The sequence below is a fragment of the Anolis sagrei genome, chromosome 2, assembly GCF_037176765.1.
Source record: "Anolis sagrei isolate rAnoSag1 chromosome 2, rAnoSag1.mat, whole genome shotgun sequence".
NCBI lineage: Eukaryota > Metazoa > Chordata > Lepidosauria > Squamata > Dactyloidae > Anolis > Anolis sagrei.
The window spans coordinates 75,989,998-76,010,512 of NC_090022.1; the positions used below are offsets into that span (position 1 = coordinate 75,989,998).

At 41.5% G+C, this 20,515-nt stretch overlaps 1 protein-coding gene across 1 annotated transcript in view; it reads right to left on the reverse strand.

The window, feature by feature from the left end:
* Positions 1 to 15,091: 15,091 nt before the first annotated feature.
* REEP2 (receptor accessory protein 2) overlaps positions 15,092 to 20,515 on the reverse strand; it is a 28,073-nt gene continuing 22,649 nt past the window's right edge. Inside the window, exon 8 of the mRNA XM_060765706.2 lies at positions 15,092 to 18,597. Coding sequence (XP_060621689.2) covers positions 18,523 to 18,597 — 75 coding nt within the window. The 3' untranslated portion in view covers positions 15,092 to 18,522. The remainder of the gene's footprint in view (positions 18,598 to 20,515) is intronic.

Sequence of the window (20,515 nt, forward strand, 5' to 3'; positions counted from 1 at the left end):
CAAAGCAACTTACAAATCCGGCAAAAATTCAATGCCGCACAGGTAAACAATAAAACACACCATTTTAAAGCCACCTTGTTACACTCTTCCAGGATGAAGAAAATTGAATTTATGCCTCTTCCAGCAGCCTCAGAGTTAATGCTAAATGTTTTCTCCAGAAATATTTTGAACAGTTAATTGGCTGTATCTTTTTTCCTCTCTTTCTTTAACTATCCTCCATCAGATCACAAAGGTAGCATTTAGTTACCATGGTCACCTATTACCCTGGAAACCATTAGGTACTTCTATATTTTTAGATTTCACAATTGATTCCTCTTACATGGGCAAATGATCAGGTGAAAAGCATTTCCCTCCCTCCCTATTCCCCAGCTTCACACTGGGCCCTTCAGGGGCACAAGGGAGCCGGTAGGTGGAGAATGGGAACCAAGATGGGAGAGTTACAAGTACAAACAATGGGTCATAGCAGGCTTACAAGGCAAACCAATCCATATGTGCAAACCCTCCCTGCAGAGATGGCATTCACGGGGCTGGCTGGATATTGCAGGAATGGAAAAGGTGGAATAATGAGAATAAAAAACTCTTTGGAGGGCCTTTTATTGTCACCACCAATAAGCTGGAAAGGCTTTTGCAGCCCCAGGGTAAAAGGAACTGCACTCGCAGGTCTTTGCATGAGTTTCAAGCCCCTAATTTTAAACATGAAGGTAGAGTCTTTGTATCAAAATCATGTCAGAATCTCAGCCTGTGTCATTATCCAAACCACTCACATCGACTTCCTACCAGTTATACACTTGAGCAAAGTCTCGGTGGACGTGATATGAACTCCCTCTGGCGGTCAAGGAACATCTAGCAGGTCTGGATTTGTAGATGAAACTTCAAACCTGAAAACAGAGTGAAACAGCTATCGATGCACTGTAAACAGTATATAGTGGCGTGCCTTGGTGAAAGACCAGCTGTATTTTCTCATATGAGCCATGGACCACAGGGTATAATTCTTTCTTTCTGTCCTGGAAATTTGCCAAGCACCTGGGACCAATGGCTCTTAGAACAGCATGGCTCCAAGAACCACTACTTTGAGTAACACTGGTGTAGAGTACCTTAGTTCTTCAATATCAGCAGAAAGGACCACCAAATATTTTATTCTTCGGCTGTCGTATATGTAGTGAAGGGGCATGATCTCTATTATTTTGCTACAGCATATCTGGCCAAATAGAGGCTTTACAGTAGGCATGGGCAAACTTGAGCGATTCAACTCCCACCATTCCTAACAGCCTCAGCTCAAGCCCATTCCTTTTCCCCCTCAGCCACTTAAGCGGCTGAGGGGGAAAAAGAAAGGGACCGAGGCAGTTAGGAATGGTGGGAGTTGAAGTCCGAAACACCTGAATCGTTCAAGTTTGCCAATACCTGCTTTACAAAAACTGTTATTCATTGTTTCTTCAGTATTCAGAGATTGAGGAGGAACAAGCCAGAACTCCCTGCCTTCAAGCTGATCTGACCTGCAGCAGGGAGTTCCGCAGTTCTCTGTTGCCCAATTAGGCCAGCATTGATAGGAATGTGATCACAACAGTTATAACCAAAAGATCTCCTTCTGCTTTGTCTTACTTTGCTTTCTTCCCCTCAACCTAACATTGTAACAAATCCCCCAATAAAGTATCAATTAATTGTAACTTTTTCCTCTCCATAGTGGTACTTTGTGTCCTTTACTGCCTGCAAGCTCTTTCCAGCATGAACTTTCCCTCTACCAGGACTCAGACAGCTTCTGGCCCGCCCGGGATGCGATTCTAGCGTCCCGGGGAGGCCGAAACTGCATTCCTCTGAACCACGGATACGGAAACCCATCAGGTCTCTGTATCCATGGGTCAACGGATTGCTTTTAAACCGGTGCCATTCTTCTCCTAGACTAATTTCAAGACTAATGGCTATCTCGCTTTTGCTCTATTAACCCTTCCGCCCTGGGAATAACCTTTTTTGCACCCTATAACTCCACATGGAGATCAGCTGGCTCCCCGTTGCCACAATGTTGCTGCTGCCTTCTTGTTGATGCCAGAGAAGCCTGTTGACCTGGGGAACTTGTTGCGGTCACCCCTTGGGACCCCCGGGGAAGCAGACAGGCCATCCTGGTCCCTGGACGAGATGGGATTTATAATTTCCTTCACTCCAATAAATGGATCCTGACCCCCAGCACTTGCAATGGCTCCTATATTAACCCAGTGGAGTCAGAGAAACCTTTTCCCTTTGACTTCATGGATTCTGCAAACTTTTATTGGACTTTGGGCAACTTTTGACAAACTTTTTAAATTTTTAGAAACTTTTTCCTCCCCAAACCTCATGAACTTCCACTATGATTTTTAGACTTTCAATGGACTTTTGGTGGGTGGAATGGTTGATATGATTTCTTTTCCCCTCTTTATGAATGTATACCTTATGAACTCCATATATGTCTATATAAAATATGAAATGTCACCTTTTTGTGAACTCAGCCACACATGGGCTCCAGGAGACTTCCTCTCCCCTCATGGGCGAGATAAACCCCCAAACAAAAAGGACTTAACAGAAACTCTTGCATGAACAATAGGACAATGGGCACAATCCTTCAGACATTGGAGTTTGCCCATCTGGAGGATGTGCCCCATGGCAAATTCAATCATTCCTCACCACAGGGGACATCCTGCCTAAAGGGGCTATTGATGTCCCCACAGCCTCCTTCTTTGTTGACATTCCTCAGGCTGATACCAAAAGTCAGATACTATCAATCAAGTCATATCTTCAACCCAAGGACTTCAAAAGGGTCTGACTTTCAGTCAGACAAAAATATATATATTGCCACATTCAAAGACAATAGAAGAGCCGGCTTGAACACTGCCAAAGTTATTGCAGGCAATTATCCATACACTGAGTCACTTAATCCATTAATTTCTTCATTGTTTCCTGCCTGTACCGCCTCCTTCTCTCCCATTGGCCAAGAGGCCGAAGCGGCGCTGGCTTGCCGATTGGCTGAGGCGCACCTGAGCAGGCTATGCCTCTCCTCCAGCTGATGAAGCCGGCAATGGGGGGTGGGAGCAGGAAATTCAAATTTGACAGCTCTGTATTCCTATAAAAATGTACCGTTCTGCCTTGCAAAACATGTCAGCTTTTGGCAAGGGATTGCAGTTTAACATCCATACCACTTGGGATGAAATAAAGACAACTCGGTGGCATTTTCTTCAACTTGGTGAGACTTTATTGGGAAATCAGGGAAACATTTTTGGTGCTTCTGTCTTATCTCGCCAGGGCTGAAACAGACTCTTTGGTGGGTCTGACTGGTCTCTGCTTCCTGACTTAGACCCCTAAATTCTTGCTCGTTATCAAGGTAAGCTTGATGAACTTATAAAGGACAGAAGATGGCAGAATTTGGAGACAGGTCAGTGCGGTATGAACAAGTTTGTCTAGTAAAGGTAAAGGTTTCCACTTGACATGAAGTCTAGTCATGTCTGACTCTGGGGGGTGCTGCTCGTCTCCTTTTCTAAGCAGAAGAGCCGGTGTTGTCCATAGACGCCTCCAAGTTCATGTGGCCAGCATGACTGCATGGAGAGCTGTTATCATCCCACTGGAGTGGTTCCTACTGATCTACTCACATTTTCATCTTTTCAAACTGCTAGGTTGGCAGAAACTGGGGCTAACAGTCGGAGCTTACCCTACTCCCCAGATTCAAACTGCCACCTTTCAGTCAGCAAGTTCAGCAGCTCAGTGGTTTAACCACTGCACTACCGGGTGTTCCCGGTTAGTCTACACCACTAAATAGCCTCACGACTTTCATGAGTGCTTTCTTAGGCAAGGAATCCTTAGAGATGGTTTGCCTTTGCCACCTTCAGATAAAAGCTTGCCATTCCTCCATGGCTTCTTGCCTAAATGCTAACCAGGCCTGACATTTTCTGAGATAAAAGGGGCATTTATCCTACCCCAGATGCCAGTACTTTAGAATTCTTCATCCTGTAGACCTGTTTGATTCTTGTTCTCCCTCAACATGGCAAAGTAAAAATAACATTTAAACATTAATGTTTGATCTTTGGCAATTGTAATTCAACCACTGGGTTCTAGTAGTTTTAAGCACTGCTGCCTTTTAAAGGACAATATGTACCTTTCATTTTATCTCTTTTGTGATGCTGTTGCCATTTTTACTTTTTTATATTTATTGGCGGGCCGTATATATGAGGAAAAGAAGTAGCAATTTTATACTGCAGATGAGTATATAAATAAACCATATATAGCATTACCTTTAAAATGCATTATCTCCTGTAAATAAAAGAATGGAGAACTTCCTTTCTAAAAAAATGCCTTCTGGAACACATTAGTGCGTCATGTAAAAACCCTTAACATCTCCTTTTCTCTTATACAAATTTAATCAGTAGAAGAGTTTTCATACTTCATAGATTTGTGTGTTTGTGTGTGTGAGAGAGTAGCGACTTGAGAAACTGCAAGTCGCTTCTGGTGTGAGAGAATTGGTTATCTACAAGGATGTTGCCCAGGGGAAGCCCAGGTGTTTGATGTTTTTTGCCATCCTTGTGGGAGGCTTCTCTTTCTCCCCGCATGGGGAGCTGGAACTGACAGGGAGCTCATCCCACTCTCTCTAGATTTGAACTGCTGACCTCTCGGTCAGCAGTCCTGCCTGCACAAGGGTTTAACCCACTGTGCCATAGAATAAATAAACCAAGATTACTATAACCAGGCGACAGCCTTTACAATTATTAATTTTGATGAGGATATCTCAACAGAGAGAGCTAAACCTAAGAATAAGTGACAACAAGGACTCATCCCAAATGCCACCTCTCACTTCGTTACATCAGTTGTCAAAATGTTTTATAGCATTTGCTCCCCCCCCCCCCCCCCCCTTCCTTATGTTAATAAAAGCTCTGTGATCGGTTGCCAGGGAACAACTGCTTGTCTCATCGATGACAGATTTGGTTTTACATTTCAGAGTAACCCTTAATAACATCCAAGTATCACTTTATAATTCTAAATTTTGTTATTAACGGAAGCATCATTCACCCTATCAAACCTCTCCATCTGGTCCGTACTTGCTTACTGCATTTCCCCATAAACAAAGATCTTTGAGGCCTTTTCATTATTTCAGCTTCCTCTAGCCCAGGGCTGTTTTGATAAGGCTCTTTTGGAGAGAGGCCACCTATTAATATTAAAGAACGTTGTTCAGTCACACACCCTCAATTCTTTTTGAGCTGAAATTCTAACTTTAATGCCTTACCTCCATGGTTTCTGAAGAGCTGCTGAGGATTTTAACAAACTATTGCAAGGGTCTAACACTTCCGACTCAAAATGTTGTCTTATTCCAGATCCAATTGAAGCTGGATTTCTATTTGAAAAAATACATATGAAATTAAATTTATCAAAAAATATGTTTTTCTCTCTCTTATTCTAGACTCTTCATGACCAGATACCAGGATTCCTCTCAATTCATATTCCTATTTAAATCTCAGCCTCTTCTTCAGAGGATCTGTTCTGGGTTTCTCTGATGAGTGGAATTGGGAAACAGTGCCATATCCATTATGAGAGATTTTTTGCCAGGCAAAAATTCCCATTCTGTAACATTACAACCATTCACCGGTATTTGTATTTCTATAATTTGTTGGTGACTTTTTTACTCAAGAATGTAAAACTAATGTCACAGAGTTATTTTCCTCCAGGTTTATTTAGTTCTACAGGCAGTCCTCAAGTTACAAACAAGATAGGTTCTGTAGGTTTATTCTTAAGTTGTATGTAAGTCAGAACAGGTACCTTTTAAAGTGTAATCCAGCCATTTTTTAAAGCTTTGGATAGCATAGGGAAAGTTTAACATCCCTGTATTTCTTTTCTTTTCTTGATGTCTGTACCCATTTAGAAGTTTTAGCCTCATTTTCTGTCCCTATGATAATTGGATTTTGGAAAAATTGGCATGTTGTAGAAACAATGATTAGTGAGAAAGCTTCAGGGGAGACCCCTTTTCCCCCATGATAACTCTTCCAGGATTGAATTTCCTTTCTGAGGGATAGATTTTTCTCATTTCCTGTTGCCTCACCCTCATTATTTATTTATTTATTTGGGGTTCTTTTACCCCGCCCTTCTCACCCCGAAGGGGACTCAGAGCGGCCTTACAGAAGCAAAGGCACCCTACGATGCCTGCATCATAAAACAATCATACATAAACTTACATCATATCATAATATAATTCACAAAGTGCATGCATTAATTATCATAAAATCAATAAAATCAATAAAAACAAATACAAACCCAATTTCTCCTTTACATGGTCAGCATTTCGCTCATAGATCTAATTTTCGTTCCATTTCATCAATCCTGCTAGTCTTCCTCGCCTGATTGTCTGACTTAATTGCCAAGGTGCCCAAAGGCCTGGTCCCACAACCACGTCTTCACCCTCCTCCTGAAGGCGAGGAGGGATGGTGCTGCCCTGATTTCCCCCGGGAGTGAGTTCCACAGGTGAGGAGCCACCACTGAGAAAGCCCTGCTCCTCGTCCCCACCAGCCTCACTTGTGAGAGTGGTGGGGTCGAGAGCAGGGCCTCCCCAGATGATCTCAAAGTCCGGGGTGGGACGTAAAGGGAGATACGTTCGGACAGATACACTGGACCGGAACCGTACAGGGTTTTGTAGGTCAAAACCAGCACCTTGAATTGTGCTCGGAACTGAATCGGCAGCCAGTGGAGCTGACACAACAGGGGGGTGGTAGGCTCCCTGTATGTCGCTCCGGTGAGCAATCTGGCTGCCGCTCGTTGGACTAGTTGAAGTTTCCGAACAGTCTTCAAGGGCAACCCCACGTAGAGTGCGTTACAGTAGTCTATTCGGGATGTGACAAGAGCATGGACCACCATGGCCAGATCAGACTTCCCGAGGTACGGGCGCAACTGGTGCACAAGTTTTAGTTGTGCAAAAGCTCTCCCGGCCACCGCTGAGACCTGTGGTTCCAGGCTCAGCGATGAGTCCAGGATCACTCCCAAGCTGCGAACCTGCGACTTCAGGGGGAGTGTAACCCCGTCTAGTACAGGCTGTAACCCTATACCCTGTTCGGCCTTACGACTGACCAGTAGGACCTCTGTCTTGTCTGGATTCAATTTCAATTTGTTAGCTCTCATCCAGTCCGACACAGCAGCTAGACACCGATTCAAGGTCTGGACAGCCTCCTTGGTGACAGGTGAGAAGGAGTGACAGATCTGGACATCATCTGCGTAGAGATAACATCTCAGTCCGAAACTCCGAATGATCTCTCCCAGCGGCTTCATGTAGATGTTAAATAACATTGGGGACAGAATCGAACCCTGTGGGACTCCACACAACAACGGTTGTGGGGCCGAACAGGTGTCACCCAGTAACACCTTCTGGGACCGTCCCTCAAGAAATGACTGGAGCCACTGCAAAGCAGTACCCCCGAGACCCATTTCTATGAGGCGTCCCAGAAGGATACCGTGATCGACGGTATCGAAGGCCGCTGAGAGGTCCAGCAGAACTAACAGGGACACACTCCCCCTGTCCAGTTCCCTGCGAAGATCATCTACCAAGGCGACCAAGGCCTTGGTAGATGATTCTTAACTATGAGTCGTTTGTAAGTCAGATGTTTGTAACTCAGGGACTGCCGGTATATACATTTATATGAGCATATAAATGAAAGACTCCGAAGGGTCCTAATCATCAACCATCCTGTTCAAATCTTGCAAACCCAATGCTGCAGCTTACTTTAATCCACCTGTAATTAGTGTTCCTCTTTTCCTGCTGCCTTCCACTTTACCAAGCATTATTGCCCTTTTCAGTGAAAAACTGATGTACAAATCCAATATAAATCAAGTTCAGTGTTTGGAATATTTGACAAACACCCAGCAGAGGACTTTTGTTTACATTATAGGCACTAATGACAGTTATAGCAGAATCACTGGACATGATCTTTGAGTAAATGTACTTTCCAGCATTTCAAAGATGAAAACCAAGACATGTGTGGTCAATTGACATCAGAGTGTGGTCAGTACAGCAAGTTATTAATTCGGAAAAAGGCAAGATAGGAGATGCCACAGAACTTTGGTTTTGAGTCTTAAGTTATTGTTTTTATGCCTAATTGTTTTATTCGATTGTATTTTGTATTGTGTTTTAATTTTATGTTCTATTTTTAGGCACCTCTTGCTGTGTGTAAGCCACCCTGAGTCCCTTCGGGGAAATGGAGGCATGATACAAGAATAAAGTTATTATTATTGCCTGGTGTTATTGGAAAGGGCATGATCCCACCCCTCCTTCTGAATGTAAAGAAATTCTGCATTTTGAGCTCAATTTGCAGTAATGGAAGAAAGCTGAGGATGAAGGAATGGGAAATGGGAGGAGACAGAAGCCAGGACATTCTAAAAGCCCCGAAAAAGTAGGATGACAGTGTTAATCAGAACTATGCCTGTCAAATCAGTACCACTGAAGGCTATGAAGAGAGCCCTTTGCATGCAATATATATATAAACAGTGTAAGATCATAGGTGCAATAATCCCAATTATCTTGTTAGCAGACAAGGTATATTTGTAAATTAGTGCAGATCCTAACTTAAAAGAAACATCAGTGCTATGAACTCAGTGTTCCTTCTTTATTAATCTATGATCTAAAGAATTTGGAAAGTTGCATTTCTTCATAGAGGCAATGTTAGAAGATACCTGTTGCTTAAAATGTTGAATGCTATGGGAACACTTTTAGTCCTGTTTAAAAGTTCACCCCCATAGTAAATAAAAGCCTGTCAAGGGAATAACAAGTATAAGCCCTGCTGAAGAAGATATGCCTTTACTCTTGCAGCCTTCAATGCATCGGAGAGGTTACATTTGTAGTATACAGCCTTCTTGGCTCATGCACAGGCTAGCTTTCCTTGCATTGAGGAGCTTTTGCAGACATATTTCCATTAATGAACACTGTGACATGGAACGTCCTTTTCATAGGCTTGTCCCCCTTGACCAAGCCCACTTTTTTCTTTCTGTCTAATTGGAGTTTAAAAAAATAAAAAAAAAACCCCTCAGTATCAGCAGCAGGAGAACAGACTTTTGGGTACTGGCTCCAACCGTATGCCTACAGTAAATATTGCAATAAAATTTGAGCTGCGTAAAAGTCTGATCCCATTCCAGCCAGTCCTCTTGCAGCGGTGTGTGTAAGAAGCAAGATAAATGGTAGCTGCCTACATAATCCATTAATCATGAGTTAACAGAAATACAGAGAATAAAAAGAGTTTTAGCCTGCCTCACCAATTACTCATCATGTTAAAAATCTGTAAACTTGGGTCACAAAAATGGTTATCACATGAAAAGCTGGATCTGCTGCTGCTGCAGCAAAACAAAACAAAAAAACCAAACAAAAACAAAACTCTTCATGCATTTTGAAAGCTTTCAAGTGTTCTCTCTAGAAGGCTCAAAATGTTTTTTGTTTACTTATGCAAGACTTTTCTGACCTGGTTATACATATTGTTGGTTTTTAATAACACGGTTCCTGAATATGTTGAACTGTTCATTTTTGTAATATAGGAACGTATCCCTATTTCTTTTTTGTTATTTCTGCCATTAACTGATAAAACCTGTACTAGCAAACCTATTGCAGAGGTTCATCCTGTATTGTGTGGCAAGGATGGGCGAGGAGCATGAGACAGAGGCACAAAGTCATCAGAGTCTCATCCTTGCTCATCTCTTGTATTTCTAATCATTATGGGGCAAGATGCCTTTGAATATTCAAATAAGCCCTTTGTGCCTATAAATAATGCAGGGGGTTAGAACTTGCTATGTACATATTTCGACTTTTAGTGTCAGAAGGCAGTCTCATTCATAGTTCAATATAAGTTGTTTTCAACAGACATGTATTTGGCATATTTCCAGTTTAAGAAAGTTGTTTCCAGAAAGACAGACCAAAATTCTGAAAAACCACAACATAAGGAACACAGGAATTGGTGGAAGGAAGGAAGCTGTGACCAGCCCTTCCAAGGTTGGGGGCTGGTTTACATTTACAGTATTGAAGAAACAGAGGCCAACATGTGTATTTTTTTTCTACATTCCATATTATTTCTGATTCCAATTTATCATTGCAAACAGAACAGTAGCAGCTTCAGTACTGGACTTTGCTACAAACACTTGTTCAAATAAATCTGTCATCCACAAGGACTCAGAGTTCTAACATCAAAGTCCATTTTTCTGGTCCAGAGTGTTTCCAGGAAAGGAGGATTTCACAGTCAGAGGCGCTGCTGTAAACTTTTTCTTCTTCTTTGTAATTCCACTACACATTTGATCCCAAAACTTTGGTCCCAGACTGCAACTCATTGATTGTTGAGACATTCTGTTGAGGAAGGGAGAAATGCAGCCACCAGAGTTTTGAATTGACAACAAAGAGAACTCCGGGCTGTTGAGGTTGTGAAAGAGGAAAGGAGACAGAACCCAGGCATGATCTGCCTGGCCAGACACACTGCAGAAGCCTTGCTGGAGGCTAACTGAAGGATTGATGAAAGTACATTCTATATAGCCTTTAAATAGCCTATAATACATTTAGTGAGATTCCCTCCCCCAACTGCCCATATGATGTGATTCCAGTTGCCACATAAAGTGGAGACCACTAAAGAAACCGTGCAACATAACAGAATCCAAATATATGTTTTCCTATTGGGATGCTGCTATATTAAAGACTCAGGTAAGACTAATACAGTTATAAATAACTTGTTTTGAGATAATTAAATTGCACACATGAACCTAATAGAGATCTTTACCAATCACAAAGATCTTGAAAAAATAAACACTAGTGAAAGTTCAAGAGATTAATACTGGTGAGAGCTAGGTGCACAGACTGTGAGATGCTAATACATGTTCCTGATGTGCGAGTACAGATACCAGAACATTTGCTTCCAAACTTCCATCTACCAACTACATCAGATTTTCTAAACAAGTTAGACACCACACAATATACAGACTGCCACTTGGGAAAACAATGGTTTCCTAAAGAGGAGAAGCAAGTTCTTTCCTGGATTACAGCATTTTCTATACAGCTTTAAAAGAGATCACTGTGTTATCTTCATATGAGATTAATACGTTTTCCTTCTTGCAAGGATACAGTTTTTCTTAAGGGCTGAGGTGCAAAGCTTCCTTTTCAGGAAGCGTCCCTGATTGTGAAGATTTCCCTAGTTTGCATGCCTCTCAAAAAAATTCCATAGAGACAGAACACAGAGTCCTGCAGAAGGAAGAGATCTTGGAACTATCTTTCTTGGGATACCAAAATAACTTGTGCTGGACAGAGCAGCAAGATGAAAGACACCGGCAACAACCCAAACCCCCAAAAGCACCAGCTGTTGGTGTAGTGGGTACAAAGAATAGTGCAACATCAAAGGCAATTTGTTTTCTGAACATCTGGCTCCAGCAGGCAAGTTTGACATGGTTAGTATGCATATATAATACCTTGACAGAGGGGATAGACTGTGTGCCTCCTTGCCCATTCAGCTGCAAAACATAAGGAGACTGAGTGTAAAGCAGCTGGGTTCAATTGGCAAAATGGCTGAGAACAACACTCTGAACAAGAGAAGGAAATGGCTTCACTCCCACTGCCTACTGATAGATTTCTCTGTTTCTATTACTTCACATTGCTGACTCATCCTCCAAGTCTAAACAAATCTCAAGAATAACTGGCTGTTATCCCAACTCTGTGGAAATCCCCTTTCATTCTCTCAGTTTAGTCACAGAAATCCTGTGGGAGACCTCCTGTAGTCATCTGTTTAACACATTACAGCTCCTTGTCCTGTCCTGCTTTCCTCCAAAGTCAACGCTTGCTTCCTTTTGCTAACAGAGCAGGCCATGACTGTATACTAATTTCCCAGGAATAAAGGAAGAGCTCTGGTCCAGCACTGCCAAAAATAAGATCTGGGATAAGGAGGGGAAAGTCTGCCCACAAAAATACTTGCTCTAACTCCCAAAAAGAATAACTTGTGGTCCTAATAAAGGTCAAGGCAGAGGTAACACTGACTAGACCAGATCAAAAATAACTTTTGTCTGGTCCATTTCACTCCAAAGGGAATGTTATTTTTAAAGGATTAAAATGTTTTTTAAATTATGGAACATTGCAGAGAGGAAATGTAACCTTATACTTGGATTTGTGCCTTATCAGTGGGCATATAGGCACTCCTTCAATTAAACAACTTTAACACCAATTCCAGGATAGCTCTCTGTCTGAATATTGGCATTACATATGACAAACATTATTCACAACAGTTTCCTCAAAAGTGCATTTATACTTTAGTGATTCTGCTTGGGCTGAGACCATGCTCTAACTCCCCCAAACCCCACACTGCTTGGCATGCTATAATATGTGTAAAGTCAGTTTAATCAGAGGCAGTACAAGGTCAGCAGCAGGGAAATAATGTTTGCAATGCAGCCAATGACGGCTCTATAATACTGCTTTCAGTTTTCTGGAAAACCGTTGTTTGAAATCAGCAGTATCTTTGCCTATAACTAGCACAATGTCCAATAAGATATTGAGAAGCAGCTCTAACCAAGCAGAACACCACTGAACAGGACTGAAACATTTAAATAAATGTGTTTCATTCCGTTTCACTCATTTTTTTGTTTGCACCCTACTGCTTTGCTGGCAAGTGGCAGAGAACATAGTGGCTAAGGGATGGTGCCCTTGTTGCTTCTGTCTGTCCCAATAAATAAGGAAACTGGCTGGCATTCAGGCAATGAGTCTGTCTGTTCTACCATGCAAATTCAACCAAATTATTTCTGAATGATTGCAAAAGGATGACAGTAGCATTGCCCTCTTTATGTAACTGAGATCTGAGAGTTCACTAATATCAGCAGGAGATACAGAAGCACAAACAGTTGCTTTTTGAGAAGCAGATCAACAGATTTGGACTGGGAGTGATTTTTCAGTAAGGAACTCACTCTTTAATAGAAGGTAAAGTTCCTGTGTTTGTATTTGCTTCCATTGATGAAAGTAATACCATAATCCTTCTGTATCACACTATATACAAATAAAACATTGCCAGTTACTCTGGTGTAACACAAATATCCCAGAAGGGAAAAAAGATAAAAAAAGAGAGGGGGAGGGGGCTCTCCTTGCGGTGATAAGAAATACTTCAATCAAAGCCTAGGCTAGGCAGCTTGGAGCCCTCCACATGTTTTGGGATACAACTTCCATCAGCCTAGCCAACACCAGTCTACTAAGAATGACTAGTGGGAATGGTAGTCCAAAAGGCCATGACAGGAAGACACTGGCTGTCCTACTTTTGCTCTAAACAATGCTGGAAGGGACTCTTTTGTCTGGAACAGGAAAGACTGTATAGATGTCAGGGTGAACACTTTTTGTACATGAATTTGGCTCTTGAAGAAAAGCACAGACTCATACCAAATAAAGAATCTTTGATAAGTATAATGTAACACCATGGCTATTTCATAGTTTTCAGATAGCTGCATATGTGCTCTTGCTTTGATCCTTGCGACCCTACTGTCCGAAATTACAATGGTGGAAGCTGGCTATGGTAAGATTCTGCTGTAGTTTTATGCTTTCAAATAATTTCCGATTTATGGCAACCCTATCAGGGGGTTTCCTTGGCAAAGTTTATAAGGAAGGGTTTGCTTTTGCAATCTCTGTACAATCTGAGGTCATCTATACTCCAGGAAAGTTGCCCAGAAGAATTTAGTATTGTTTCCACTGCGTATTTGGAGCTACTCAATTAAAATTACATGTTTAATTATCACATTATAAAGTTCCCAAGAAATGAAAAGAAATCAATACTGATGGTATGAATTTAAGCAATGTAGACTCATATAATCCAGTTCAATGTAGTTACTCTGCATTTTGAAACTGGATTATATGACAGTGTAGATCCAGCCTTAGGGTGCTTCCAGACAGGGCTTAAGCCTGCACTGAAGTGGGTTTAAGAAACCTGTTTTGGCATGGGTTTAAGTGCCCACACCATCCCCAAAAATCCCAGTGGGGTGTCTAGATACCCTTCTGGTAACTATCAGGAAGATACCCAAACACCCAAAAGCCCCCCCCCCCCCCAAAGCCCTTAAAATTAAAGAAAATGTGACAGGCAGCCATTACACTGCTCCGGCAGTCTTTCTGGCGTGTAAAAATGATGTGTCAGGAGGCGGGGGGGGGGGGGGAGTGATTTTGCACTGGGGGGAGGGGAAAAAACATGAGGGCTGTGGGCACTGACCCCTGGGTAGTCCCAGAATTACCCAAGAGCCAGTCCCCAAAGCCCCAATATCCCATTAGACCTGAGCCTTTCAGGAGGGCCCAGATCTTATGGGGCATTTATTTAAATCGGGCCAGAGCATAGTTTACCTGTTTTGTCCTGAATTAATTCGCTTTTACTTGAGGTGTCGTTTGGATGCCTTAGGTAAAAGCCTGACAGGCCCTGCATTTTGTGGCTTGTCTGGATGGGCACTTAAGATTTTTAAATTTTCATATTTCTATGGTAGTTTAATAGTTGAAAACTAACTACAATGGTCCAAACTTTTGCTCAGAAATAAGACACATGGGTTCAACAGAGCTTCCTCCAAAAAGAAATGATCATACGATTGTCACCTAATTGTGATAAAAAAATGACAAGACAGTAGCAGCAAAAGGATAGGAAAATCTTAATGCAAGGAGGTCTGTGTAATTATGTTAGAGGAGTGGCCTTAAGGTCAAACGACACATGATGTTACTTATGTGCTTTAACATCCTGTGTATCTTCTCTTGAATCACTCTGTGGGGATGACCACTGGTTAGGATCAAAGTGCATGGGGACAGGGTTACTCTTTCTTTCCATGATATTAAAACACCAACACCACCACTTTGAAACTCCCACTTACACCAATGAGAGCTTCCATCTCACATCAAATAGCCAGAAATATAATTTTCAGGGGGTTGCAGTATAGCAAGGTATCAACCACTGTCCCAAATGCCCCCTTCAGTAGTTGCTATTTAGTTTGGTTCTTTTTAATCCACAGAATATTAAACCACCTATTTAAAGTTTGGCATATTTTGGTCTGAATCCATCCAATATTTCAGCATAACCTTGCTCGCTTGGAAGGTTAATTAAGACAGATTGATCTCCCAAGCATAAAAAGAGAGAGCACAATGTGAAACATTTTACAAAACACTGTAATTCCTCCCACATGTCACAGAACAATCAAGAAAATGGATCAAGCTCTCAGAGACTTCGCTGAGAAAAAACAACTGATAATACAACCAGAGGATGTCAAAACCTCTAAGGCCCCTTCTACACTGCCATATAAAATCCAGAGTATTTGTTTTGAACTGGATTATATGGCAGTGAAGAAGGAGTCTAAGACAGATGCAAAACTAACAAAGCAAACACCTGAAGCCACATATTACAATTTGCCATGCACTTGACAATCTCTGCCTCCATTCTGGTGACCTAAGGCAGACAGAGATTAACTGAGTCTCTGCTATGTTGCCATACATGAGACAAGCAGAATGAAAGCAGCAGAGCCATTAGAGGGTGATGGTCTCAAAAGAAAACAGAAGGCAAAATCTACTGAGAAAAGTGAAGCAAACATACAGGGTGTTCCCCAAAAATGTATAAACCTGTAACAGTTTGTAATCCTGAATATTTATTTTGAAATTTAAAAATACACCACTTAACAGGATTGAAGTTTCCAATATTACAAGTGTCATGAAATTACAAGAGGAACTTTAAGTGAGGGTTGTAACTCTGTGCTTTGACAAAGCAAGAAATGCATCGCTGCACAGGCACAACAATTAGAACACCTTGCATAAAACTTCAATTTGAGATGGAATTTGTTACTCTGATTGAGTCATTATTATAACATGTATTCTTCAGCATTTACTTAGCCTTCAAATAATAAATATAGCTACTGTTAAAGGGCATATACATTTTTGGGACACCTTGTAGTACCAAGAAGTAGTACCTTTAGATAAACAAAATCCTTTGTTGACAAATATGATGTGGTGGGAAGACAACATATCCAGAATAGGTTAATTTTAAAATATACAGGAAAGATTGTTTCAGGACTTAAGCCTCTTCAAAACAGATTTGATGATGTAGAAAATAAAGTTATTTAGCAAGATGCTATTACTAATATTTTTGTAAAATTAAGATTACACAGTGGATCCTGGAAAGTCTACATTATATGAAAAATGCAAAGCAATATCTACAGACAAAAATTACTGTGTGTTGTTAAATGACAATTTGATACAGGAGTCATTTTTTTTTCTGTGAAACAGAATGCTCTTCCCTCTCTAATAATGCACAAATATGAATCCCAAGCCAGCATAGAAATGGCTTTTCCATTCATATTCTACACTGAGCTGTTTCATATGTAACCACCCCTCCAAACCTGGCACTAATTGCACAGCAGTAAGAAAGGGTTGTTCAACTCTGAAAGTACAATCTGTTTCTATGTTCTTATATCTAGTAAATTCAAGCCAATCTTTCAGCTATTAAAAGTCTAATCTGAGATTTAAGATCAACATCCTTGACAAATTATAAAATGTCTTCTATCAGTTGCCAAATCTTGACCATGAAACAGCTGCTGAAAAAATAAAGAATGGCAAACCATGTTGTGAAGCCTTTTCTTTGTTCTTGCACACACTGAACTGCCATTTGCCCACGACAGAAGTGCAACACAAAAGTGCAGATGTGTAACTGATCTGTAAGACATCGGAGGCAGTATTTTCACTAGAAATGCCTACTAAATCTGAAAAGAGAGGTCATCTCTTTTCATTGTACAAAACATGGAAGCTAGTTAAAAGAGGCAGCCCTACGATTAAGTTCACTATTAGGGGAGACCTTCTGAAATCAATGGATCTTACTTAACTTCTGATCTTAATCCCTTAGCAGTAGATGTCAACCTGCAATGAAACAATGGGATTTAATCTGAACAGTGAAGCAACTACACAACCTTTTCTTTTTTTTGCACACCTCCACTCAACCCATATTGTCACCCATTTTTTAGAGTTTGGTGTATCAGCTTATTGAAAAATGAATAAACTAAAATTTAGTTTCTGTATTGTCAAAGTCTCAATTTTTCCGTTCTTTTTAAGGCTGGTGGCTTTGGAACATATTCAGAAAATGAATACTTTATCACACACATTAACCTAGGAAACAGTAAGGTTGAACAACATGCTATGTGCCTCAATATCCCTGCACTACAAGCTTGGATGACATGTGTAGCTATGTTAAATTGGCTGGAAAAGATAGGTTTCCCAGGATTAATTCACCTGTTTGATTGGATTGAGCTCTGACTTGACAGAACATTTAAAACTCCACAAGATATTGCCTCAAAACAGTAATCAGAGTTAGCAGAGAATTACAGAATACAGTAGTGATAGAAATGGGTAATTCCTGAGAGCTGAGTAACCTTATCCAGTTTCTACCCAGAGAATCAAGAACACCACTCTCTCATTTCAAGGTGTCACTCACAAAGCCTACCTCAGGGGTTTACCAACCAGGCTGCACAAATCAAGCTCATACCTTATATATTTCCAGTGCAAATAAAGCATAATTGAGTACATAGCAAACACATCCAGCTAACTACCTTCCAACATCTTCCATACATGCCTTTCACAAACAATTCTTACAGAAAATAGACCTGAAACATCTAAAATATGACAGCAACTCCAAAGTGGGGCTCCAAAAGATTTGGCTTCCAGATAGTGACTACTCAGGATTACAACTCTTTGGAGAGACACTGATAACTGCTCAAGTGACCCCACATGCCCTGTTCCCATCATTTAACAGCTTCCTTCCTGCCTTTATTCTATATATTTTTTAAACCATGCAAAAAAGTTTTACCTTCTCAACATTATAAATTGAGTTACAGTATTCCCCTCCAAGAAATAAAATGACTCTCTAGAAACAGGCACCAGATATAAAGATGCCCTTTACTCACAATCTCACTTTCAGTCCCTCCCCCAAAACATCTGCAGTCTGCCACAAACGAGAAACCCACCCTTATACAAGCCCACTATCACCACCAACAAGCCTCCGCTCAAGTAGCAAAGCAGCAAGTCAAATGTTGCTTCTGTCTCTCTGTCCTGCCAAAGCAAGTCTGGATGACACATTTTAGTACCAATCATTTCACATCAGGCACTTCTTAACAATTTTCCACAGCAGCTACAGCATGACATCCAATGAAATGCTGAAATATTATACGGAGCTCTCTGCCTCCAATTAGAATTTCAGTGGCACAAATCTCTTTTCCCCCCCAGCCTCTCTGCCAAAGATGGCTCTAACCCAGATTATAGAGTTGTTCCAACAGTTTCCCTATTAGGGTTACACACAGAGAGGGGATTCCAAAGCGATAGGCTATATACAGACAGGTTAGCTTTTTCTCCATCTCAAAAATGAAGATTTATAATTCCTGAGGACAGCCATCCTCTCATCTGTGTACCAAATTTTGGTCACCCTCTCGCCTTGGAATGAGCTCTACAAAGCAGTAGCTGTTATGTACACGGTCTCAGCTCCCTTTTCTTGGTGAGTGCCCCTTAAAGTGACAGAAGAGCTCTGGGACAGACAGGCAGGGATATCCTTAGGCTGATTCGCCAGCAGCACTGGAGTTTGTAACTTTCTTCTTAGGACGAGTTTTCACAGTCTTTTGTGGAAGCTGCAAAGCAAGGAAAAGGATAAGGAATCAGTTGTTGAATAAAGAGGAGGGTTTTTTTTTTTTTAAAAAAGTGAAAGCACTTAGTTAATGTTTTCACCTGGCTACTGGTTTTAATACAGACGAGGATTGCTGAAAATGCTAATTGATTGCTACCTGGTCATTCCACCCTCTTAACTATTTTATTCCAATTCATGTATCCACTCTCCAGTAGAGTTATCAGCCTTAGTAAGTCTGGAAAAGAAAATTACTGTTTTTTTCAACTGTTAACTATAAAACTGAAGACACTAGGGGAAAAAGAGACGACATTTCAGTTTCAAAATTACTTCCCCCTTCAAATCCATTGCCTGCCACTTTAATAACCCTTGAAGCTTGACTTTTTTTTTTTGCAACGAACGGTGGAGAATCTTGAATATATGACATTTGAAAACTACAAAAGGGGAAAAAAAACATATTTCACCTAGTTTTGAGAGTATGCCCATATGTGTAGAAAATATCCCTGGAACAATTGTGAATACTTTCAGCTGGGGATTTCTCAACACTTATTATAGGAAGTAAGCTACAGTTCACTTTTCTTCTCTGTGATTTATTTATTTATCGTGTCAGAAGTGAACCAAACAGTTGTATTGCATTAAAAACAAACAAAACACAAAGTTTGCAGGCTTGGTATTCTATTAAATGTCCTTTGACCAGTAGCTGGCCATTTGGGGTGCCTCTGGTGTTGCTGCAAGAAGGTCCTCCACTGTGCATGTGGCAGGGCTCAGGTTGCACTGCAGCAGGTGGTCTGTGGTTGGCTCTTCTCCACACTTGCATCTTGTGGATTCCACTCTGTAGCCCCATTTCTTAAGGCTGTCTCTGCATCTCGTGGTGCCAGAGCGCAGTCTGTTCAGCGCCTTCCAAGTCACCCAGTCTTCTGTGTGCCCAGGAGGGAGTCCCTCATTTGGTATCAGCCATTGATTGAGGTTCTGGGTTTAAGCCTGCCACTTTTGGACTCTCGCTTGCTGAGGTGTTCCAGCGAGTGTCTCTGTAGATCTTAGAAAACTATTTCTTGATTTAAGTTGTTGGTGTGCTGGCTGATACCCAAACAGGGGGTGGGCCAGAGATGTCACTGCCTTGGTCCTTTCACTATTGGTTGCTACTTCCTGGCGGATGTCAGGTGGTGCAATACCGGCTAAACAGTGTAATTTCTCCAGTGGTGTAGGGCGCAGACATCCCGTGATAATGCGGCATGTCTCATTAAGAGCCACATCCACTGTTTTAGCATGATGAGATGTGTTCCACACTGGGCATGCATACTAGTAGTAAAGCTCGAGCAGATGTCTTCACTATATCTGTGATCCCCAGGTTGTGCCAGTCAGCTTTCGTATGATTTTGTTTCTAGTGCCCACTTTTTGCTTGATATTCAGACAGTGCTTCTTGTACGTCAGAGCACAGTCCAGAGTGACACCCAGGTATTTGGGTGAGCTGCAATGCTCCACTGAGATTCCTTCCCAGGTAATCCTCAGACCTCGGGATGCTTGTCTGTTCTTAAGGTGAAAAGCACATGTCTGTGTTTTAGATGGATTAGGGATCAGCTGGTTTCCCCTGTAACAGGCAGTAAGAGCACCTAGAGCTTCTGTTGTACCATCTCAAAGCTCCCTGCTTGAGCAGTAATGGCACAATCATCAGCATAGATGAAACTCTCTGTCCCTTCTGGCAGTGGCTGGTCATTTGTGTAAATGTTGAACATGGATGGAGCAAGCGCACTCCCCTGGGGCAGGCCATTCTTCTGTTTTTGCCATCTGCTTCTTTGGCCCTGGAACTCAACAAAAAAAGCTTTTGTAGCAAGTTTCCTATGAGGCGGGTGAGGTGGTAATCCTTTGTGATATTACACATTTTTCTCAGGAGGAGGCGGTGGTTTACAGTATCATAAGCCACTGAC